General features: G+C 40.1%; 1 protein-coding gene across 3 annotated transcripts in view; it reads right to left on the bottom strand.

Annotated features, from left to right (window-relative positions):
- Positions 1 to 17452, bottom strand: part of LOC124551103 — a 214512-nt gene that overhangs the window by 77441 nt on the left and 119619 nt on the right. For all 3 annotated transcript variants that reach the window (XM_047126034.1, XM_047126036.1, XM_047126035.1), the window contains exon 4: positions 12744 to 13217. In XM_047126034.1, the coding sequence (XP_046981990.1) occupies positions 12744 to 13217 (474 nt within the window). The remainder of the gene's footprint in view (positions 1 to 12743; positions 13218 to 17452) is intronic.

Below are 17452 nucleotides of genomic sequence, written 5' to 3'. Positions count from 1 at the left end.
CCAGTGTCATGATAGAGTCCCCGCCTCCTCTGGCTGTACAACAAGCCACCAAACTTTTGCCTCATGGGTGAAGTCACCTGTTACACAACGGACAGGCCAGAAAGGACAGGAGAACTACACAAAAAAGACTTCATATGTCCCTCCAACCAACAAACATCTGAGTCTTCCTCTGCCAATCAGAAAGGCTCCAAGAAGTCAAAGGTAAATGATCTTCTTCCCTGACTCAGAGATCCTCTTCAACGGTGTCACCATATGACACCCTCGCCTGTCCGACCTCCATGTTGCTGGTGCACACCACCAACTGTTTTTTTATTATGAACATCGTAAATTGATAAAGAATACTGATGCCTTTGCAGATCTCATGAAGCAGTATCCTCCAGCCACTTCACCCTGTAGCAGTAAGTCTTCAAAGTCTGGCACTCCGCTGCTGTCGAGGTGACACCCCTTCATTTTTTCCCTTCTTCCCTTTCCTCGTTAGGACTCTCCTCCGATGGGACATTCACGGCCTTCAGTCCCACAAAGAGGACTTATGGTTGGTCTTACAATTGTGGCGTCTGCTTGTTCTCTGCCTCCAGGAAATAAAATTGCTTCCTGATGACTGCTTTGAGCTCTTGCATTTCTTCCTGGTCTGCTTTGAGCTCTCGCATTTCTTCGCAGTCCACTTTGATCTTTCCCCAGAGGATGGCATTCCATCTCTTAGGGGAGTTGTGCTACTCATCTGGGATGATGTTCATGGTCAACCCATCTCCCTTCATATTTTTGGGCAACTCCCTCACACCTTTCTGCTGCTTCATGACTAATGCACACCATTCCCTTTGGGGTTCTCCCAGAGCTGCCCTCTTGGCTGACCTTCTCAATCACCGTTGTCATTACTATTAAATACACTCGTGACACTGTTACATATTGTGAGCACAGTGTCAGGAATGTATTTAATAGTAATAGTAATGACAATGACATATAAATGCATCAGCTCATTTTAAGTTGACTTGGCTTAAAGCCACAAAAATCTGCACTTGATAATGGTGCAAGGACAAAACCGCAATTGTGAAATAAAGAAAGTGTTATAGTCACTGGCATAAATATGATGTCTTTTATAAAGTTCTACATGACTGTGAATCCCAGGTACAAATAGTTAAGCTTACAAACGTTAGCCTTACTGCTGCAGAACATTCCATTCCTCACACTTCCTCTTTGCCGTGACGTGTCCCTATGCCTTGGTGAACTCAGGTGTGCTGTGACAATTCACATGCGAAGACATGCTCTACATGTTTTTAGCTGTCATCCTATGATGACCAACTGCATAATAAAAAGCATCATAATGGATACAGTGCTTAGTAATCACAGGGTTGTCATGGTGAGATTAAATACTGCAACCACCAAATCCTACAAAAATAAATGAAAAATATACATATTCAAAAAAGCAGATAAAAATTCACTTGATTCCTTCCCAAGAGACAATCTCTGCTCCTTACAAATTAATAATATAAGTGTAGACCAGATGTGGCTTGAATACAAAGAAATAGTATCACTGGCAACTGACAGATTTATTCCAAATAAATTAACAAATGATGAAGCTGATTCTCCTTGGTACACCAAACAGGTAAGAACACTGTTGCAGATACAACGGGGGGAGGGGGGGGGGGGGGGGGGGGATAAAAAAAAAAATAAAAAGAAAAAAAACATTCCAAATTCAAACAGACACAAAATCTCCAAGACTGGTGATCTTTCAAAGAAGCTCAGAATTTTGCATGGACTCACGGACTTCATTGTGAGATGCTTGTAATAGTTTCCACAATTAAACTTTGTCTCGAAACCTGGCAGAAAATCCAAAGAGATTTGGTCATATGTGAAGTATGATAGCAGCAATACTAAACGCAGTCTTCCAGAGTTACTAAACGCAGTCTTCCAAAACGCCTTCACAAAAGAAGACGAAATAAATACTCCAGAATTCGAATCAAGAACAGCTGTCAACATGAGTAACATAGAAATAGATATCCTCGGCGTTGTGAAGCAAATTAAATCACTTAATAAAAACAAGTCTTCTGGTCCAGACTGTATTCCAATTAGGTTCCTTTCAGAGTATGCTGATGCAATAGCTCCATACTCAACAATCATATACAATTGTTTGCTCGACGAAAGATCCATACCCAAAGACTGGAAAGTTGCATAGGTCACACCAATATTCAATAAAGTTAGTAGGAGTAATCCACTAAATTACAGGCCCACACTATTAATGACGATATGCAGCAGGATTTTGGAACATATATTGTGTTTGAAGATTATGAATTACCTCAAATAAACAGTCTGCTGACACACATTCAACACGGATTTAGAAAACATCGTTTTTGTGAAACACAAGAATCAAATATCAAGAATTGTATTCACCATAGGTCATTTTACAATGATCATCATACAGGATGTAGTAGTACATATATAATAATAAAATAAACTAATGTCTATACATTATAGTATACGTTTCAAGCATGGCAGTGTACCAAATTACACCAGGATAGTTTCTAAAAGTTAATTAATAAGCTATACTTTAATATAGTGTAGTATAGTATAGTATACACTGTACATAGTGTATTGTATACACTATGTAATTACATGTGACTTAACCACAGCACACAATATGTTTAACTACAGAAAATTTTTAAGGGGAGGGGGGGGGGGGGGCGAATATCACAGGAAATGTAAACATTTATTTATACACCCATATTTATTAATGTACAAATTAAATTTTGCACATGTGAAGCACAAGAGCCATTTTTTTTTAATGCAGGATTAATATTTTGCCGGAAATTTGAATTTTTAATTTTTTATTGTATTTTTTGTAGGAAACCATAACTCAAATTCTAATCATGCAATTAATCTGAAGATTTTATTGTAATGTCCTGAGAAGGTTATAAGACCACTGAACTATAGTTTTTAATTTATGGTACAAATTGTATCATTAACAGAGTTTTTAATTTTGTACATCCAAAATTAACCTTTTTTTCTACATACAATCATATAAAAATCAGAATGTAATTGCAGGATATCATAGGGAGACAGCAACATGTTGCAAACAGTTCCTGAAACTTTTATGGCATTGGCACACATCCTTTTTGAGAAATTTAAAACAGAGAAAATGAGGTTCAAAGATTTTCTTCTCATACTTCTACAAGTAAGAAGATTACCTCAATTTTAAAATCCTCCACACTGATACCGTAAAACTGCATCATAGACACCTATTTTGAGTACTTCAAGTCCACAGAATGTTTGTTCAGATCATCTAATCCAAATTAAATTATTGAGGCTTTTATTTGCATTTTGTGTCTTTCCATAAGACAATTCTTCTATAAATTATGGTTTGCAAGAAACCTGAATATGGGCTTAATTGCATTCATGATAGGTTCTGGTAATGAGTGTTTATGTGAATACGTCTCTTTTCTGTTGTTGAACTTACACCAATCATCTTTTGAACACATATTTTGCATTGGTGTTTGGTCATTGCCTCTAAATTATGTGTGTTTTTTCTGGTAGTTCTCCCATAAAATAACTGATGAGAATCAGTTTCTTTCACATTAAGCCTACCTTTTCCTCCTAGTGGTTTTCCATCCTCAAGTACTTCACCTTCCTTCTCATTCAGCAAGTGATGAAGCTTTCCATGAAGCCTCTTTTGGATGTGGTCAACACGTTCCAACTTTTATATTGTTGTACTGTATAGATTTTTATCTGTCACAGCTTTGAACAAAGAGGAGTCTCCACCACCAAAGCATTTAGTATATCTAACACCATACTGCTACTCAGATCTGGAGAACATCCTCACAACTGCAGCAGCCTCCATGCCCCCACTTCAGCCACTATAATTTTTAGAGCAGGCTACTGCATGCTTTTATTGCCATGGTTTCTCACTGACTTCGTTGTTGGACATTTTCCTTTTTGCACACTGGTGGCAGTATTTAGACATAATTTCTACATCTAAAACTTTACCTGAGTCAATACCAGTAACAGATGCAACCCCATACAAATATGTGAGACCCCTTTTCATCCAGGTCCCATCCACACACACACACACACACACACACACAAACACACAGGTCAGTAACGTTTGTAGGAGATTCACTATCATGAACGTCTACCCCATGATATATTTCTTTTTGGTTTATTTCCAGCAATTCCTCCACTGCTTTCTCCTTTTTGGTGGTATTGCATACAGCATCAGATATGTCTTTACTTATTTTTTCAAACCTTGTACGAGGTGGAGGCATGTTCAGAAAACCACACAATAAATACCTCCTTCCCTGCCCTATCCAAGGCCTCTCAGAGCATATACTAAACTAAAATTGCTTTCATAGGTACCACTGTCAGTTTTTTTGGAGGAGGAAAATGAAAATTCATAGCCACATGAATCACAAATTACTGACACGGGATTTCAAACTGATTCCATATTTCTGGATTTCTAGAACGCTTTTGACACTGTACCACACAAGAAACTTGTAGTGAAATTGCGTCATTGTGTAATATCGTCTCAGGTATGTGACTGGATTCATGATTTCCTGTCAGAGAGGTCACAGTTCATAGTAATTGAAGGAAAGTCATCGAGTAAAATAGAAGTGCTTTCTGGCATTCCCCAACATAGTGCTATAGGCCCTTTGCTGTTCCTTATGTATATAAACGATGTGGGAGACAATCTGAGCAGCCGTCTTAGGTTGTTTGGTGACGACGCTGCTGTTTATTGACTAGTAAGATCATCAGAAGATCAAAACAATTAATAAAAGATGTCTGTCTGGTGCGGAATTTGGCAATTGACCCTAAATAACAAAAAGTATGAGGTCATCCAGATGAATGCTAAAAGGAATCCATTAAACTTTGGTTACATGATAAATCTGTAAAATCTAAAGGCCGTAAATTCAACTTAATACCAAGGAATTACAATTACGAATAACTTAAATGAGAATGGACACATAGAAAATGTTGTGGGGGAATACTAACCAAAGACTGCATTTTATTGACAGGATGCTTAGACAATGTAACTGATCTACTAAGGAGACTGCCTACACTATGCTTGTCTGTCCTCTTTTAGAATGCTGCTGTGTGATGTGGGATCCTTCCAGATAGGATTGACAGAGTACATCAAAAAAGTTCAAATAAGGGCAGCACATTTTGTTTTACCATGATATAGGGGAGAGAGTGTCACTGAAATGATACAGGAAATGGGTTGGACATCATTAAAACAAAGGCATTTCTCGCTGTGGAGCAATCTTCACATGTAATTCCAGTTACCAACTTTCTCCTCCAAATGCGAAAATATTTTGTTGACGCCAGCCTACATACAGAGAAATGATCACCATGATCAAATAAGGGAAACCAGAGCTTGTACAGAAAGATACAGGTGTTGGTTCTTTCTGCGTGGAGATTGGAATAATAGAGAATTGGGAAGGTAGCTCGATGAACCCTCTGCCAGGCACTTCAGTATCGATGTAGATATAGATTCATTACATACAGTTGTGTGCACAGTGGCATTGCATTCTTCAGGATAGCAGGAAAGCTTGCTGGTTTTTACTAGTTCTTTTAACAGTTCCACTCCCTCTTGTGTAGTGTGGGCCAACCATCAACTGCTGTCTGGGACCAAGGTCTATTCCCTAGTTTCCTGCCTGACAGTGGCAGATCATGTCATCATGGAAACTACTGCTATCTCCAACACCTTGGGCAGCTATTTTGCAGAGATTTCGAGCTCCATCCACTATCACCCTACCTTCCTCCATCAGAAACGAGTGGAGGAGGCTCGCACAGTACCCTTCTCTTCTCAGAATTGAGAGTACTACAATGGCGTCTGTACTGTGTACCCCCCCTGAACCATGAACCTTGCCATTGGTGGGGAGGCTTGTGTGCCTCCAAGATACAGATGGCCGTACCGTAGGTCGAGAGGCAAGACAAACGTGTGGTTCCTGAAGAGAGGCCCCGGGAGTAGACAACCATTAGAACTACTGACGGCCTTGGGAGAGCCAGCCCTGACAAAACTCTACCATCTGGTGAGCAAGATGTATGAGACAGGCGAAACACCCTCAGACTGCAAGAAGAATATAATAATTCCAATCCCAAAGAAAGCAGATGTTGATGGATGTGAAAATTACCGAACTATCAGTTTAATAAGTCTCAGCTGAAAAATGCTAACGTGAATTCTTTACAGACGAATGGAAAAACTGGTAGAAGCCGACCTCTGGGAAGACCAGTTTGGATTCCATAGAAATGTTGGAACACGTGAGGCAATACTGACCTTACGGCTTACCTTGGAAGAAAGATTAAGGAAAGGCAAACCTACGTTTCTAGCATTTGCAGACTTAGAGAAAGCTTTTGACAATGTTGACTGGAATACTCTCTTTCAAATTCTAAAGCTGGCAGGGGTAAAATACAGGGAGCAAAAGGCTATTTACAATTTTTACAGAAACCAATTGGCAGTTATGAGAGTCGAGGGGCACGAAAGGAAAGCAGTGGTTGTGAAGGGAGTGAGACAGGGTTGTAGCCTCTCCCCGATGTTATTCAATCTGTATATTGAGCAAGCAGTAAAAGAAACAAAAGAAAAGTTCAGAGTAGGTATTAAAATCCATGGAGAAGAAATAAAAACTTTGAGCTTCGCCGATGACATTGTAATTCTGTCAGAGACGGTAAAGGACTTGGAAGAGCAGTTGAACGGAATGTACAGTGTCTTGAAAGGAGGACATAAGAAGAACATCAACAAAAGCAAAATGAGGATAATGGAATGTAGTCGATTTAAGTCGGGTGTTGCTGAGGGAATTAGATTAGGAAATGAGACACTTAAAGTAGTAAAGGAGTTTTGCTGTTTGGGGACAAAATAACTGATGATGGTCCAAGTAGAGAGGATATAAAATGTAGACTGGCAATGGCAAGGAAAGCGTTTCTGAAGAAGAGAAATTTATTAACATCGGGTATAGATTTAAGTGTCAGGAAGTCGTTTCTGAAAGTATTTGTATGGAGTGTAGCCATGTATGGAAGTGAAACATGGACGATAAATCGTTTGGACACGAAGAGAATAGAAGCTTTTGAATTGTCGTGCTATGGAAGAATGCTGAAGATTAGATGGGTAGATCACATAACTAACGAGGAGGTTTTGAATAGAAACGGGGAGAAGAGGAGTTTGTGGCACAACTTGACAAGGAGAAGGGACCAGTTGGTAGGACATATTCTGAGGCATCAGGGGATCACAAATTTAGCACTGGAGGGCAGTGTGGAGGGTAAAAATCGTAGAGAGAGACCAAGAGATGAGTACACTAAGCAGAGTCAGAAGGATGTAGGCTGCAGTAGGTACTGGGAGATGAAGAAGCTTGCACAGGATGGAGTAGCATGGAGAGCTGCATCAAACCAGTCTCAGGACTGAAGACCACAACAACAACAACAACAACAACAATTGTGAGGGAGCCAGATTGTGCTCCCACTTCATCCCAATTTTCCGCTCCAGGGCTGGATGATGTTCACACTGCAGAACCTTTCCCTTGCACGTAAGCATCTCCTTCATACGTGCAATCACATTTGGGCAGAGGGCATGATTCCCAGATGCAGGAGTGAAGGCACTGTCACACCCATACCTAAGCCCGGCAAGGACAAACACCTTCCTCTATTATTGTCCATTTCTCTCACCAGCTGTGTTTGCAAGGTGATAGAATGTATGATTCATGCCCAGCTGGTACGGTTGCTTGAGCCTCACAATTCTCTAACCACTGCACAGTACAGATTTTTGTGCCATGATGCAGTTGATCATCTTGTCACTCTGTCAATGCATGTCATGAATGGTTTTATGTGGAAATACCAGACTGACGCCATGTTTTTCGATTTAAAAAAAGCCTAGAATATTTGCTGGATGACTGGTATTCTCCATCCTCTCTAAACGTGGGGCTTCCATGGCCGCATGCCCTGTTTCCTTCAGGAATTCTTAAAAGACCAAAATTTCAAGGTGTGTGAGAGGTTCTGCCTTGTCGGACACCTTTATCTAAAAAAACAGTGTGCCTCAGGATTCCATCATGGGAGTCGTCCTGTTTGCTATCTCCATTAACCCTATCATGGACTGTTCCCCTCTGGGCGTCTCCAACTCCCTTTTTGTTGATGATTTTTCCATATCATGCAATTCTCCACAGGCTTGTCGCCTTAAGCAGCATCTTCAGTGATGTCTCAACTGTCTTTACTCATGGAGCATCAAAAATGGCTTTTGCTTTTCCACTGACAAAATCATTTGTATTAATTTCTGGTGGCGCAATTGGATTCTTTCATGATCTTTAAATCTTGGGCCTGTTGCTGTTCTGTTTGTTGCCCATGTGTCTTACCTGGTCACCCACTATACAGAGTCCCTCAGTGTCCTAACATGTCCTCAGCGATACTTCCTGGAGAGCAGATCAGATCATCGTCCTCCGTTTGTATCAGTCCCTTGTTCCTTCGAAACTAGACTATGGATGTTTCATTTATGCATCTGCACACCCTCCCCCCTTACACAATCTCTATACTATCTAATATCACGTTATCTGTTTGGTCATTGGTACCATTTATAACAGCCCAGGTAAGCATCCTTGAGTTTGCTTTCAGCTCTTGTTCCAGCAATTTAACTTCATACTGCCTGTCACTTTTCCGATGGATGTGAGTCCTTCACCACCTTGGCTTCGTGCAGAGGCTTGTGTTCACCTTGGCCTTCATTCACTTCCTAAAGATACTACTCCAGCCTCACTATCGCCGTAAGTTTCATGACCTTCACACGGAAATTTGCAATAGTAAGTTGTGTACACTGATGGCTCTTGGACTGACTGTGGTGTCAGGTGCGCCTTCATCATTACCGCCGATGATTTTGGTATCGGCTTCTGGAGTACTGGTCAGTATTTACAGCATAGCTCTTCGCCGAGTAACGGGCCATACAGTACATCCGACGACACAGGCTTTTCAATTGCATCATCTGCTCCGACTCTCTCACTTCAGAGCCTCAGTGAACTGCACACAGTCCATCCCTTAACGCTACAGGTGGAGAAATGCTGTCACTTGCTCACTCTTTATAGAGCCTCTGTGGTGTTTATGTGGATTCCTGATCATGTCAGTCTGACAGGAAACGAGGCCGCTTACACTGCTGCCAAGGCTGCAGTCCTCATACCTTGGCCCACTAGTTATTCCACTCCCTCCAATTCTCTAACTGTGTCTGCAATATGTCCCAGTTGTTGACACAGGGTGTATACGTGGACAAGGAAAAAAAAATTCCCGGATTTCCCAGTTAAAAATACACTTTTTCCCGGGTGAAAATACGGCTTTTCTGTGTTAAGTGACAGTATACTCTTCCTCATCAATCCTTTGAATGTTTATGGTTTTATATACCAGAGTAGAATTTCCCGGCACTTTAGAAAACTTAACTCTGGGGGGAAAAACTCGTTTTGAAAGACCTTTGATGTGCAGCAACATGTACGCTGCATATTTTCGTATTACGAAGGTATAAATTTGAATTCCACCAAACACCGCATGTTACTTTCCAAAACATTGAAACCGAGATTGCGATGCACTTTTGTAAGACAGTCATAGCTCATGTCATGTGATCTCGCCAGCTGATGGCAGCATAGGACACGTGATGTAGTGAGCCAATAGCAAGATCACTCTTAGGCAGCGCGAACACACAAATAAGATAAGTTAATGGTTTAAATTAATACACATACCATTCACCTATAGTATTGGTCTCTTAAGATTAATAAGCTGGAAAAGAAGATAAGCTTCGACATATAATGTTGATCTTTTTTGCGCATGTTACACTTTAAGATACATCACACAAATGTGCCATTAAATTTAAAATTATGACATAAATGTCTGGTCTTCTGGGCTCGAAATTCTTGTAAGTGTTCAGTTTTAAATGCTCTGTGATTTAGAGATTCATCGCACTTTCTCACACGCAACATAATTCATGTTGCGTAAAAAGAAATTTACTTTGAAAGTAGCACTTTTCGAACCACCGTTCGCAATACTGTTAGAAATAGGTTCGATTTATTAGTTGCCAGAGAGTGCCAGAAAACAGGCATTATTGCACGTACGCAGCTGCAGTGATGTAGGAAACCCTCATATTCATATGTATAAAGCACTAAGAGAGCTTACATTACACCATCAGAGGATACTCCCAAGAGCATCAGAATTTCGTAAACCATAATAAAATGCATCATTTGCCTTGAAGTGCACATTGGTTTTTTTCCAGATTCACAATGAAGTATGTCCCATCTGATATTAAGGTTTTCAGTGCTGTTTTTGGGATTTAAGTTTTCTTGGAGTACCAGAACTCTATGATCTCATTTTTGGTTCTTTCTTATGGCATAATGCCATACATGACAGAAGATGATAACATGCACTTGAAGTTCAGCGAGTAGTTGGAACTGGCCAATACTGTGGAATGAAACACTTCGTTTCAAATAAAATGATCGCCTCAGCAGAAAGATTAATGAAGCCAAATTTCTTTAGCACACTTGCAAAAATAACTTCATTGTTCTGCAAGGTGATTAATGCTTGACTGCTAATAACTTGGAAATAAAATAAAATCAGTAAACTGAAACTAATAATATATTTTTGCCCTCCGTAATTATGTAAGTGTATTTTAATTCACTTGATAGCTCCCAGCCACAGAAACCCTTTTTGTTTTCATTTGATGTGGGAGCTGTAAATGAAGAGAAGCAGCAAAATCACTTAACGCAAACATGGGTCGTGTGGAGACTAACGCCCTCCCCACTACAACTCAGACAATTCTCCGCATGCGCGAATCTGGCAGCTAGGGCGCGTGAGAAAGATTTTTCTCGTTGGCATGTGGCTGCCTGCAGCTACTAATGAACCTAATCTGAACAGTTGTGACATCATGTAGCATGCAGTTTATTGCTACAAAGAATTACATAGTCTTTACCCTATGGCCTTTGACATATTTTTGCTATTTGCAGACGCTTGTGCGTGCTCGGTGTTTTGTTGTTGTAAATTGTGCATTTCCTTTGCCACTAAAGTTTTATTTTTTTTCGCTCTCGTTTATATTTTATTCTGCTGTATCATTCTCCAGTAGCAGGAGAACCAATTTTTACCAGGCACAACTACAAAAATTTAACTGAAAGCTAAGACAGTGAAAAATTCCCGGAATTCCGAAAAATTCCCGGGTTTTTCCCAGATTTCCCGGTTGTCCTGGGTCATATATACCCTGTTAACTACAAATAAAAAATGACAATTGATAAATAAACCCATAACAACAAGAATACCAACACACAAAACCAGAATGCTACAAACTTATGCACCAAGATAATATATGGCTGCAAGAGGTACATTGTTCCTCGTAGATATGTAGGATAGCCCACATTAGTACACTGACAAATCAGATAACTACATTCAACGTGTGGTCATGAGCACTTTCAAACATGACGGCTCCTTTCTGCCATTCTGTCAAGTATCCATGTTGATCGAACTTGCTATACTGATTCCACACAAACAACTGAAATATGTTCATGTCACTGACATGACTTTTGTCAGAGATAGAGGATCAAATGATCAGGTGGTACCAGTCCAACATCTATAGAGTGACCAGTGTGGGTTCTTTTAACATTGTACACAGACAAGAAAAAAAACTCCCAGATTTCCCACTTAAAAATACACTTTGTCCCACGTGAAAACATTCTATACCCAAATTTATCAATCCTCTGAAAGGTAAAGGTTTCATACACCAGTGTAGAACTTCTCAGCTTTAGGGAGGGGAAAAAAAAAAAAAAAAAAAAAAAAAAAAAAAAAAAAAAAAAAAAAAAAAAAAAAAAAAAAACCTTTTGGAATAGCTTTGGTGTGCGGCAACATGTATATTGTATATTTTTGTATTATGGAGGCATAAATATTAATTCCACACATGGTTACTTCTGGAGCACTGAAATCAAAACTACACTGCTCTTTTGTCAGCCAGTCACTGCTCAAGTCACATGATCTTGCAGTCAATGACAGCAGAATATAGGACACAAATGTGATGAGTCAGCCAATAACAACATGACTTAGTAGCCCAATCACACAATTAGAAAAAGGTAATGGTTTAAATTAATATACATACAGCACAGTGACAAGAAATGCTAAGCTTGCACGTACAATATTTTAGTGTGTATAACCCTTTATAATATATCAAGCACAAATGAACCAGTAAAAATTTTAAATAATGGCATAAATGGCTGGTTTTCTCGCCCCAAAATTTTTCTAAGTGGCTGGTCCTCAAAGTGTTAAGTTTTTAATGAGAGTCAAATGCTGCATGATTGTCACATATAACTTAATTCATCTTGTGTAAAAGGAAATTTACTTTGAAAATAACATTTCTGAAACCACCATTTACAGTAGTTTCCTGCGAACTGTTAGAAATGTAAACAGTTGTGACATCATACTCATCAAAAGCAGTTTTGTTGTTACAAAGTATTGCATAGTCTCCATCCTACAGCCTTCGACAGGTTCGTCTGTGTTTGCACAGTGTTTTGTTTTTCAAATGGCACATTTTTTCGCAACTACATTTTTATTATGGTGTTATTCTCTCGTTTATGTTTTATTGCTGCAGTATTATTCTACAGCAGCGGACTAACGTAAAATTCTTTGTTAAAGTACCAGTTCTTACCAGTCAAAACTATAAAAATTTATCTGAAAACTAAAACAATGAAAAATACTCAGAATCCAAAAAAATTTCTGGGTTTTTCCTGGATGAAAAATTCTAATGAAAATACAATTATGGCCTAAGCTGTACTCACTGTGGTATTGACAAGGAGATGACAGTTGGGAAGCTTGGCCTAAAAAAATTCTTTGAGAGTCCAAACTGGCTGGAATGGTAGCTTGTCAAGAAACGGCTGCCCTTGGCACTGTAGATACCGTCGAGGCCTGGTATCATACTGTAGCTGGGTGTGTATCCCAGAGGACCCCACTGTGAGCTGCCACCAGAGTATCTGTTGCTCGGATAATGGACAAAGCCTGGAGAGCCAGTGTACACTTGTTGGTGACCATCGTAAGTGCTACCACCTGACGATGATGGGTAGCCTCCATGACGTCCATAATCCCCAGGAGATCTGGGGTATCCAGCTGGATAGTTTCGATATCCTGGGTAGCCCTGTTGGTAGCCAGGATATCTGGCCTCATGTGTCAATTTACTGGTGCCTGGTGGCTGACCGAAATAATTGCGGTTGTACAGAGGCTTCTGTGGGTAGTCTGCAGGTTTGCTTCCAGTGCCACTGGAACAAAGAAACGTATTCTGCTATATCAACAAAAATAATCGGTTTTTGAAAATATAATTTAATTGCATTGATGAAAAACATCACCAAGTGGCAGCAGGAGAACACATATATAAAAGCTATTATGTATGTAAACTTTTAGAGTCAGTGGCTCCTTCTTCTAGCACTAGGGTTGAAGGGAAAGGAAGAGAGGTGAAGTAAAAGGTCTGTTGAGGTTTAGGGAAAGGGGCAGAGTTCAGAAAAGTCACCCAGAACCCTGGGTCAGAGGAGACTTCCCAGAAAGGATGAGAAGGAAAGACTGTACTGAACAAGATCTGAAAACCAGAGAGTTTACAGGTGGAACGTAGGGTGATATGCAAGGCAGAGATTACTGCTAGAACACTGTGCTTGAGCAGAAAGCTAAGTACATTGTATATGATAGAGGTGGAGAGAGAAAGCAAAAAAAAGACAGGTCAGGAATGAAAGATGTAGAAAACTAAAAGGGAATGAAGGAAGGAATAGTTACTGTGAAGAAATACTGAGACCAAAGAAAGTAACCTAAATTATGACCAGATGGTTGGCGAGAACTAAGTACATGGTGTAGTGCCAGTTCCCACATACAGAGTTCTGAAAAGCTGGTGTCTGGGGAAAGAATACAGATGTCCCGTGTGATGAAACAGGAACTGAGCTCACAACTGTCACAGTGTAGAGCACACTCTGCAACAGGATATTGAGTGTTGGCAGTCTACACCCTCTGCCTATGCCTATTTATCCTAACTGATAACTTTACAGTGGGCTCACCGATGTAAAAAGCCGAACAGTGTTTACGTAACAGCTGGTACATGGCATATGTCATTTCACAGGTGGCTCTCCCTTTGACAATATATGTTTTGCCAGTTACAGGGCTGATATAGGTGATGGTAGGAGGGTGTATAGCACAAGTTTGGCAGCGGGAATGATCACAGGGGTAGGAGCCATAGGGTAGTGAGATGGTGGTAGAAAGAGAATAGGGACTGACAAGGATATTGCGGAGATTGGGAGGGCAACAAAAAGCTATTCTAGGTGTGGTGTGAAAAATGTCAGACAGAATGGATCTCATTTCAGGGATCGATTTTAGGAAGTTGTGCCCTTGTCAAAGTAGCTGATTAATACTGAGTGACCAGTGGTGTGCTGTGAAGCTGTTTTTTGGAGGCATCAACTGTATCAGTATTGGATGTGATGGCCTGGGAAATCTGCTTTTGAACTAGGTTGGTGGATAATTACGTCCAGCAAAAAGCTTTGGTGAAAAGAAAAGTGGTATGGGATTTTGGACAGGATTACATGAAATTTAATTGGGAGAATGTATTTAGAGAGTCCAGGAGTTTTAACAGGTCAGCTTCACAATGAGACATTTCGCCCTATGGACTCAGGTGAGGCTGACTGTTAAAACTCCTGGAATCTCTAAATACATTCCCCCAATTAAATTTTGCCTGCTCTTTGTCCGAATCCCATGCCATTTTCCTTTATGTTGATCTCATCCTCACCAAAGGCCAGCTACTCACTTTTTTTCACATTAAACCTACTAATAAGCAACAGTACTTACATCTTGACAGTTGGCATACTTTCCATGTCAAAAGCTCCCTCCCATACAGCCTTGGCATTCAAGGCTAACATATTTGTTCAGGTGCAGACTCTTTACACCAATACACCACCATTCTCACCTCAGGTTTCACTGGACATAATTACCCCACCAGTCTAGTCCTAAAGCATATTTCCTGGGTCATCACATCCAATCCTGGTACTGCTGATCCCCACAAAACACAGCTTAAGAGTACACCACCTGTCACTCAGTATTATCCTCACCTTGACTGTAGTAATTAGCTACTTTGACAAGGCCATGATGTCCTAAAATCATGCCCTAAAATGAGGTCCACTTTGTGTGATGTTTTGCCCACCACACCTAGAATAGATTTTTATCGCTCTCCCAATCTCTGCAAGATCCTTTACAGATCCTGTGCTCCTTCTGCACCCACCTCCCTACCCTACAGCCCTGTGACTGCCCCACTGCAAGGTGCCCTATGCACCCCCCTATCACCCACAACCTATAACAAGCCCTGTAACTAACCAAACATATACTATCAAATGAATGGCCATCTGCGAAATGATACATGTTATATATCAGCTGTTATGTAAACACTGTTTGGCCTTTTACATTGGTATGACTACTGCCAAGATATCAGTTGAGATGAATGGGCATATGCAGTGGGTGTGCACTGGCAACACACAATAACCTGTTGCACAGCATCGGTGCCTATTTCAGCACATGTGCCATCAGGATTCTTCCCCCAGACAACAATTTCTCAGAACTCCATAGGTGGATACTGGCACTACAACATGCCCTTGGTTCTTTCCACCCACCTGGCCTTAAGTTATGGTAGTTTCCTTGTTTTCAGCATTTCTTCACAGTAACTATTACTTTCTTCACTTCCTTTTAGTTTTCTACATCTTTCATTTTCTGACCTGTCTATTTTCTGCCACCTGCTCTCACCTCTATCACATACAACGCACTTAGCTTTTTGCTCTCATTAACTCTTGCATGATGTTTTGGCTGTATTCTCTTTCTTGTATATTACCACCATCTTGTCACCTTTAAGCTCTCATGTTTTCAAATCTCATCCGTTGCAGTCCCCAATAATCAGTCTTTCCTTCTCATCCTGTCTGGTAAGTCCCCTGACCCAGGGTTCTGGGTGACCTTTCTGAATTCAACCCCTTTTCCTAAAACTCACCTCTCTTCCTTCCCCTTCAACTCCTCTGCCAGAAGAAGGAGCCACTGGCTCCGAAAGCCTTCATATGTAATACCTTTTATGTGTTTTTCCTCCTGCCACCGTTTGGTATGTAGATATTCTGCTATATAGCTGTTCCATTCGCTTTTACTAATTTTACAATACTGCTTTTAAGTAATGTAAGTGAAACAGTAGCAAACAAACAATACCTAAACTTTACAAAGGGTTGTTCACAGTACTTTTTCATGATATAGTGCAGGTGTTTGCAATGCACCTCCATATCACGTTAGAAGCAGTCAATGAGAGGATAGTAAGTGGTTCCCAATTAACAGCTGTTTTTTTTTAATGGTATCATCCAAAATACAAGTCTGGCTTGTGGTGACAAAATTATGCAGCTTAATCATACTTTGTGAACAGTCCATTCTTCAGTTTCTGTTTCTGCTACTTACAGGATTTCTTGTATTGATATATACAGCACTTTGCACTGTCTGCGATGAACTATTTTTAACAATTGTCTCTCAAAAGCAGAACTGCCGAGTGATGACAGACACATCTGTAGCGTATCCTGATGTTAAGGTTAGTTTGGAAGGTAAAAATATAGTTTTGTGTTGGCAAAGCCAACAAATGTAAATGTGGATCCTACAGGGTGTTCAAAAAGTCTCTCCGCAGTGCCGTACGATTGTTAGCCGCGCGTGCCGCATGCTGCAGTGAATATACCAAAATGAAACTCATTGAAATACAAGTTATTAATTTATTGAATATTCATTTTTACTTACAAATTTTCACATTAAATGTAGAAAGTGTCCCTCCTGTTGTTGAATACACAATTCAATTTGTCTAATCATATTTCCAAACCCAAGCTGTAACATTTCTGTAACAGAAGCATTGAAAGCAGATATTGCAGTTTTCACTTCATCAATGGATTTTGGGCGGTTTTTATAGACATTTGCTTTCGATACACCCCAGAAGATAAAGTCAGGTGGTGTTAGGTCAGGCGATCGTGGAGGGCAAAGTCCCTGTGAAATTATGGAATCACCAAAAACATCAGCAAGTAGTGTCATTGAAACGCACGCCGTATGTGTGGCTGCACCACCTTGTTGAAAATAACCATTCAATATTTCACTTAACACAAGTTCTCCTATGAATGGGTACAGAATATCACTGAAGTATCATTCTGCGCTTATTGTTTTGTTGAAAAACCCAGGCAGGTGAACAATCATATGGCACGCACGGCTAACAATCATACGGCACTGCAACAAGACTTTTTGAACACACAGTAGGAAGTGATGACTGACATGTAGTGTAGCCAGGAAGCTGACACTTTATTTGCATTTTACTTGCTTCCAGATTCCTGCAATGTATATATGAAATGTGAAGATGTGGCCAAAGCATAAAAAGAAAGATCAGTGTTATATTACTTATTAGGTGTTTATATGGTCTTTCCCATGCAAATGAAGTGTTTTCTTCAAAAATTATATTTGATCACACTCTAGC

This window comes from Schistocerca americana, chromosome 9, assembly GCF_021461395.2.
Source record: "Schistocerca americana isolate TAMUIC-IGC-003095 chromosome 9, iqSchAmer2.1, whole genome shotgun sequence".
NCBI classification, from domain to species: Eukaryota; Metazoa; Arthropoda; class Insecta; order Orthoptera; family Acrididae; genus Schistocerca; species Schistocerca americana.
This window is presented reverse-complemented; position numbering and strand designations above follow the sequence as displayed.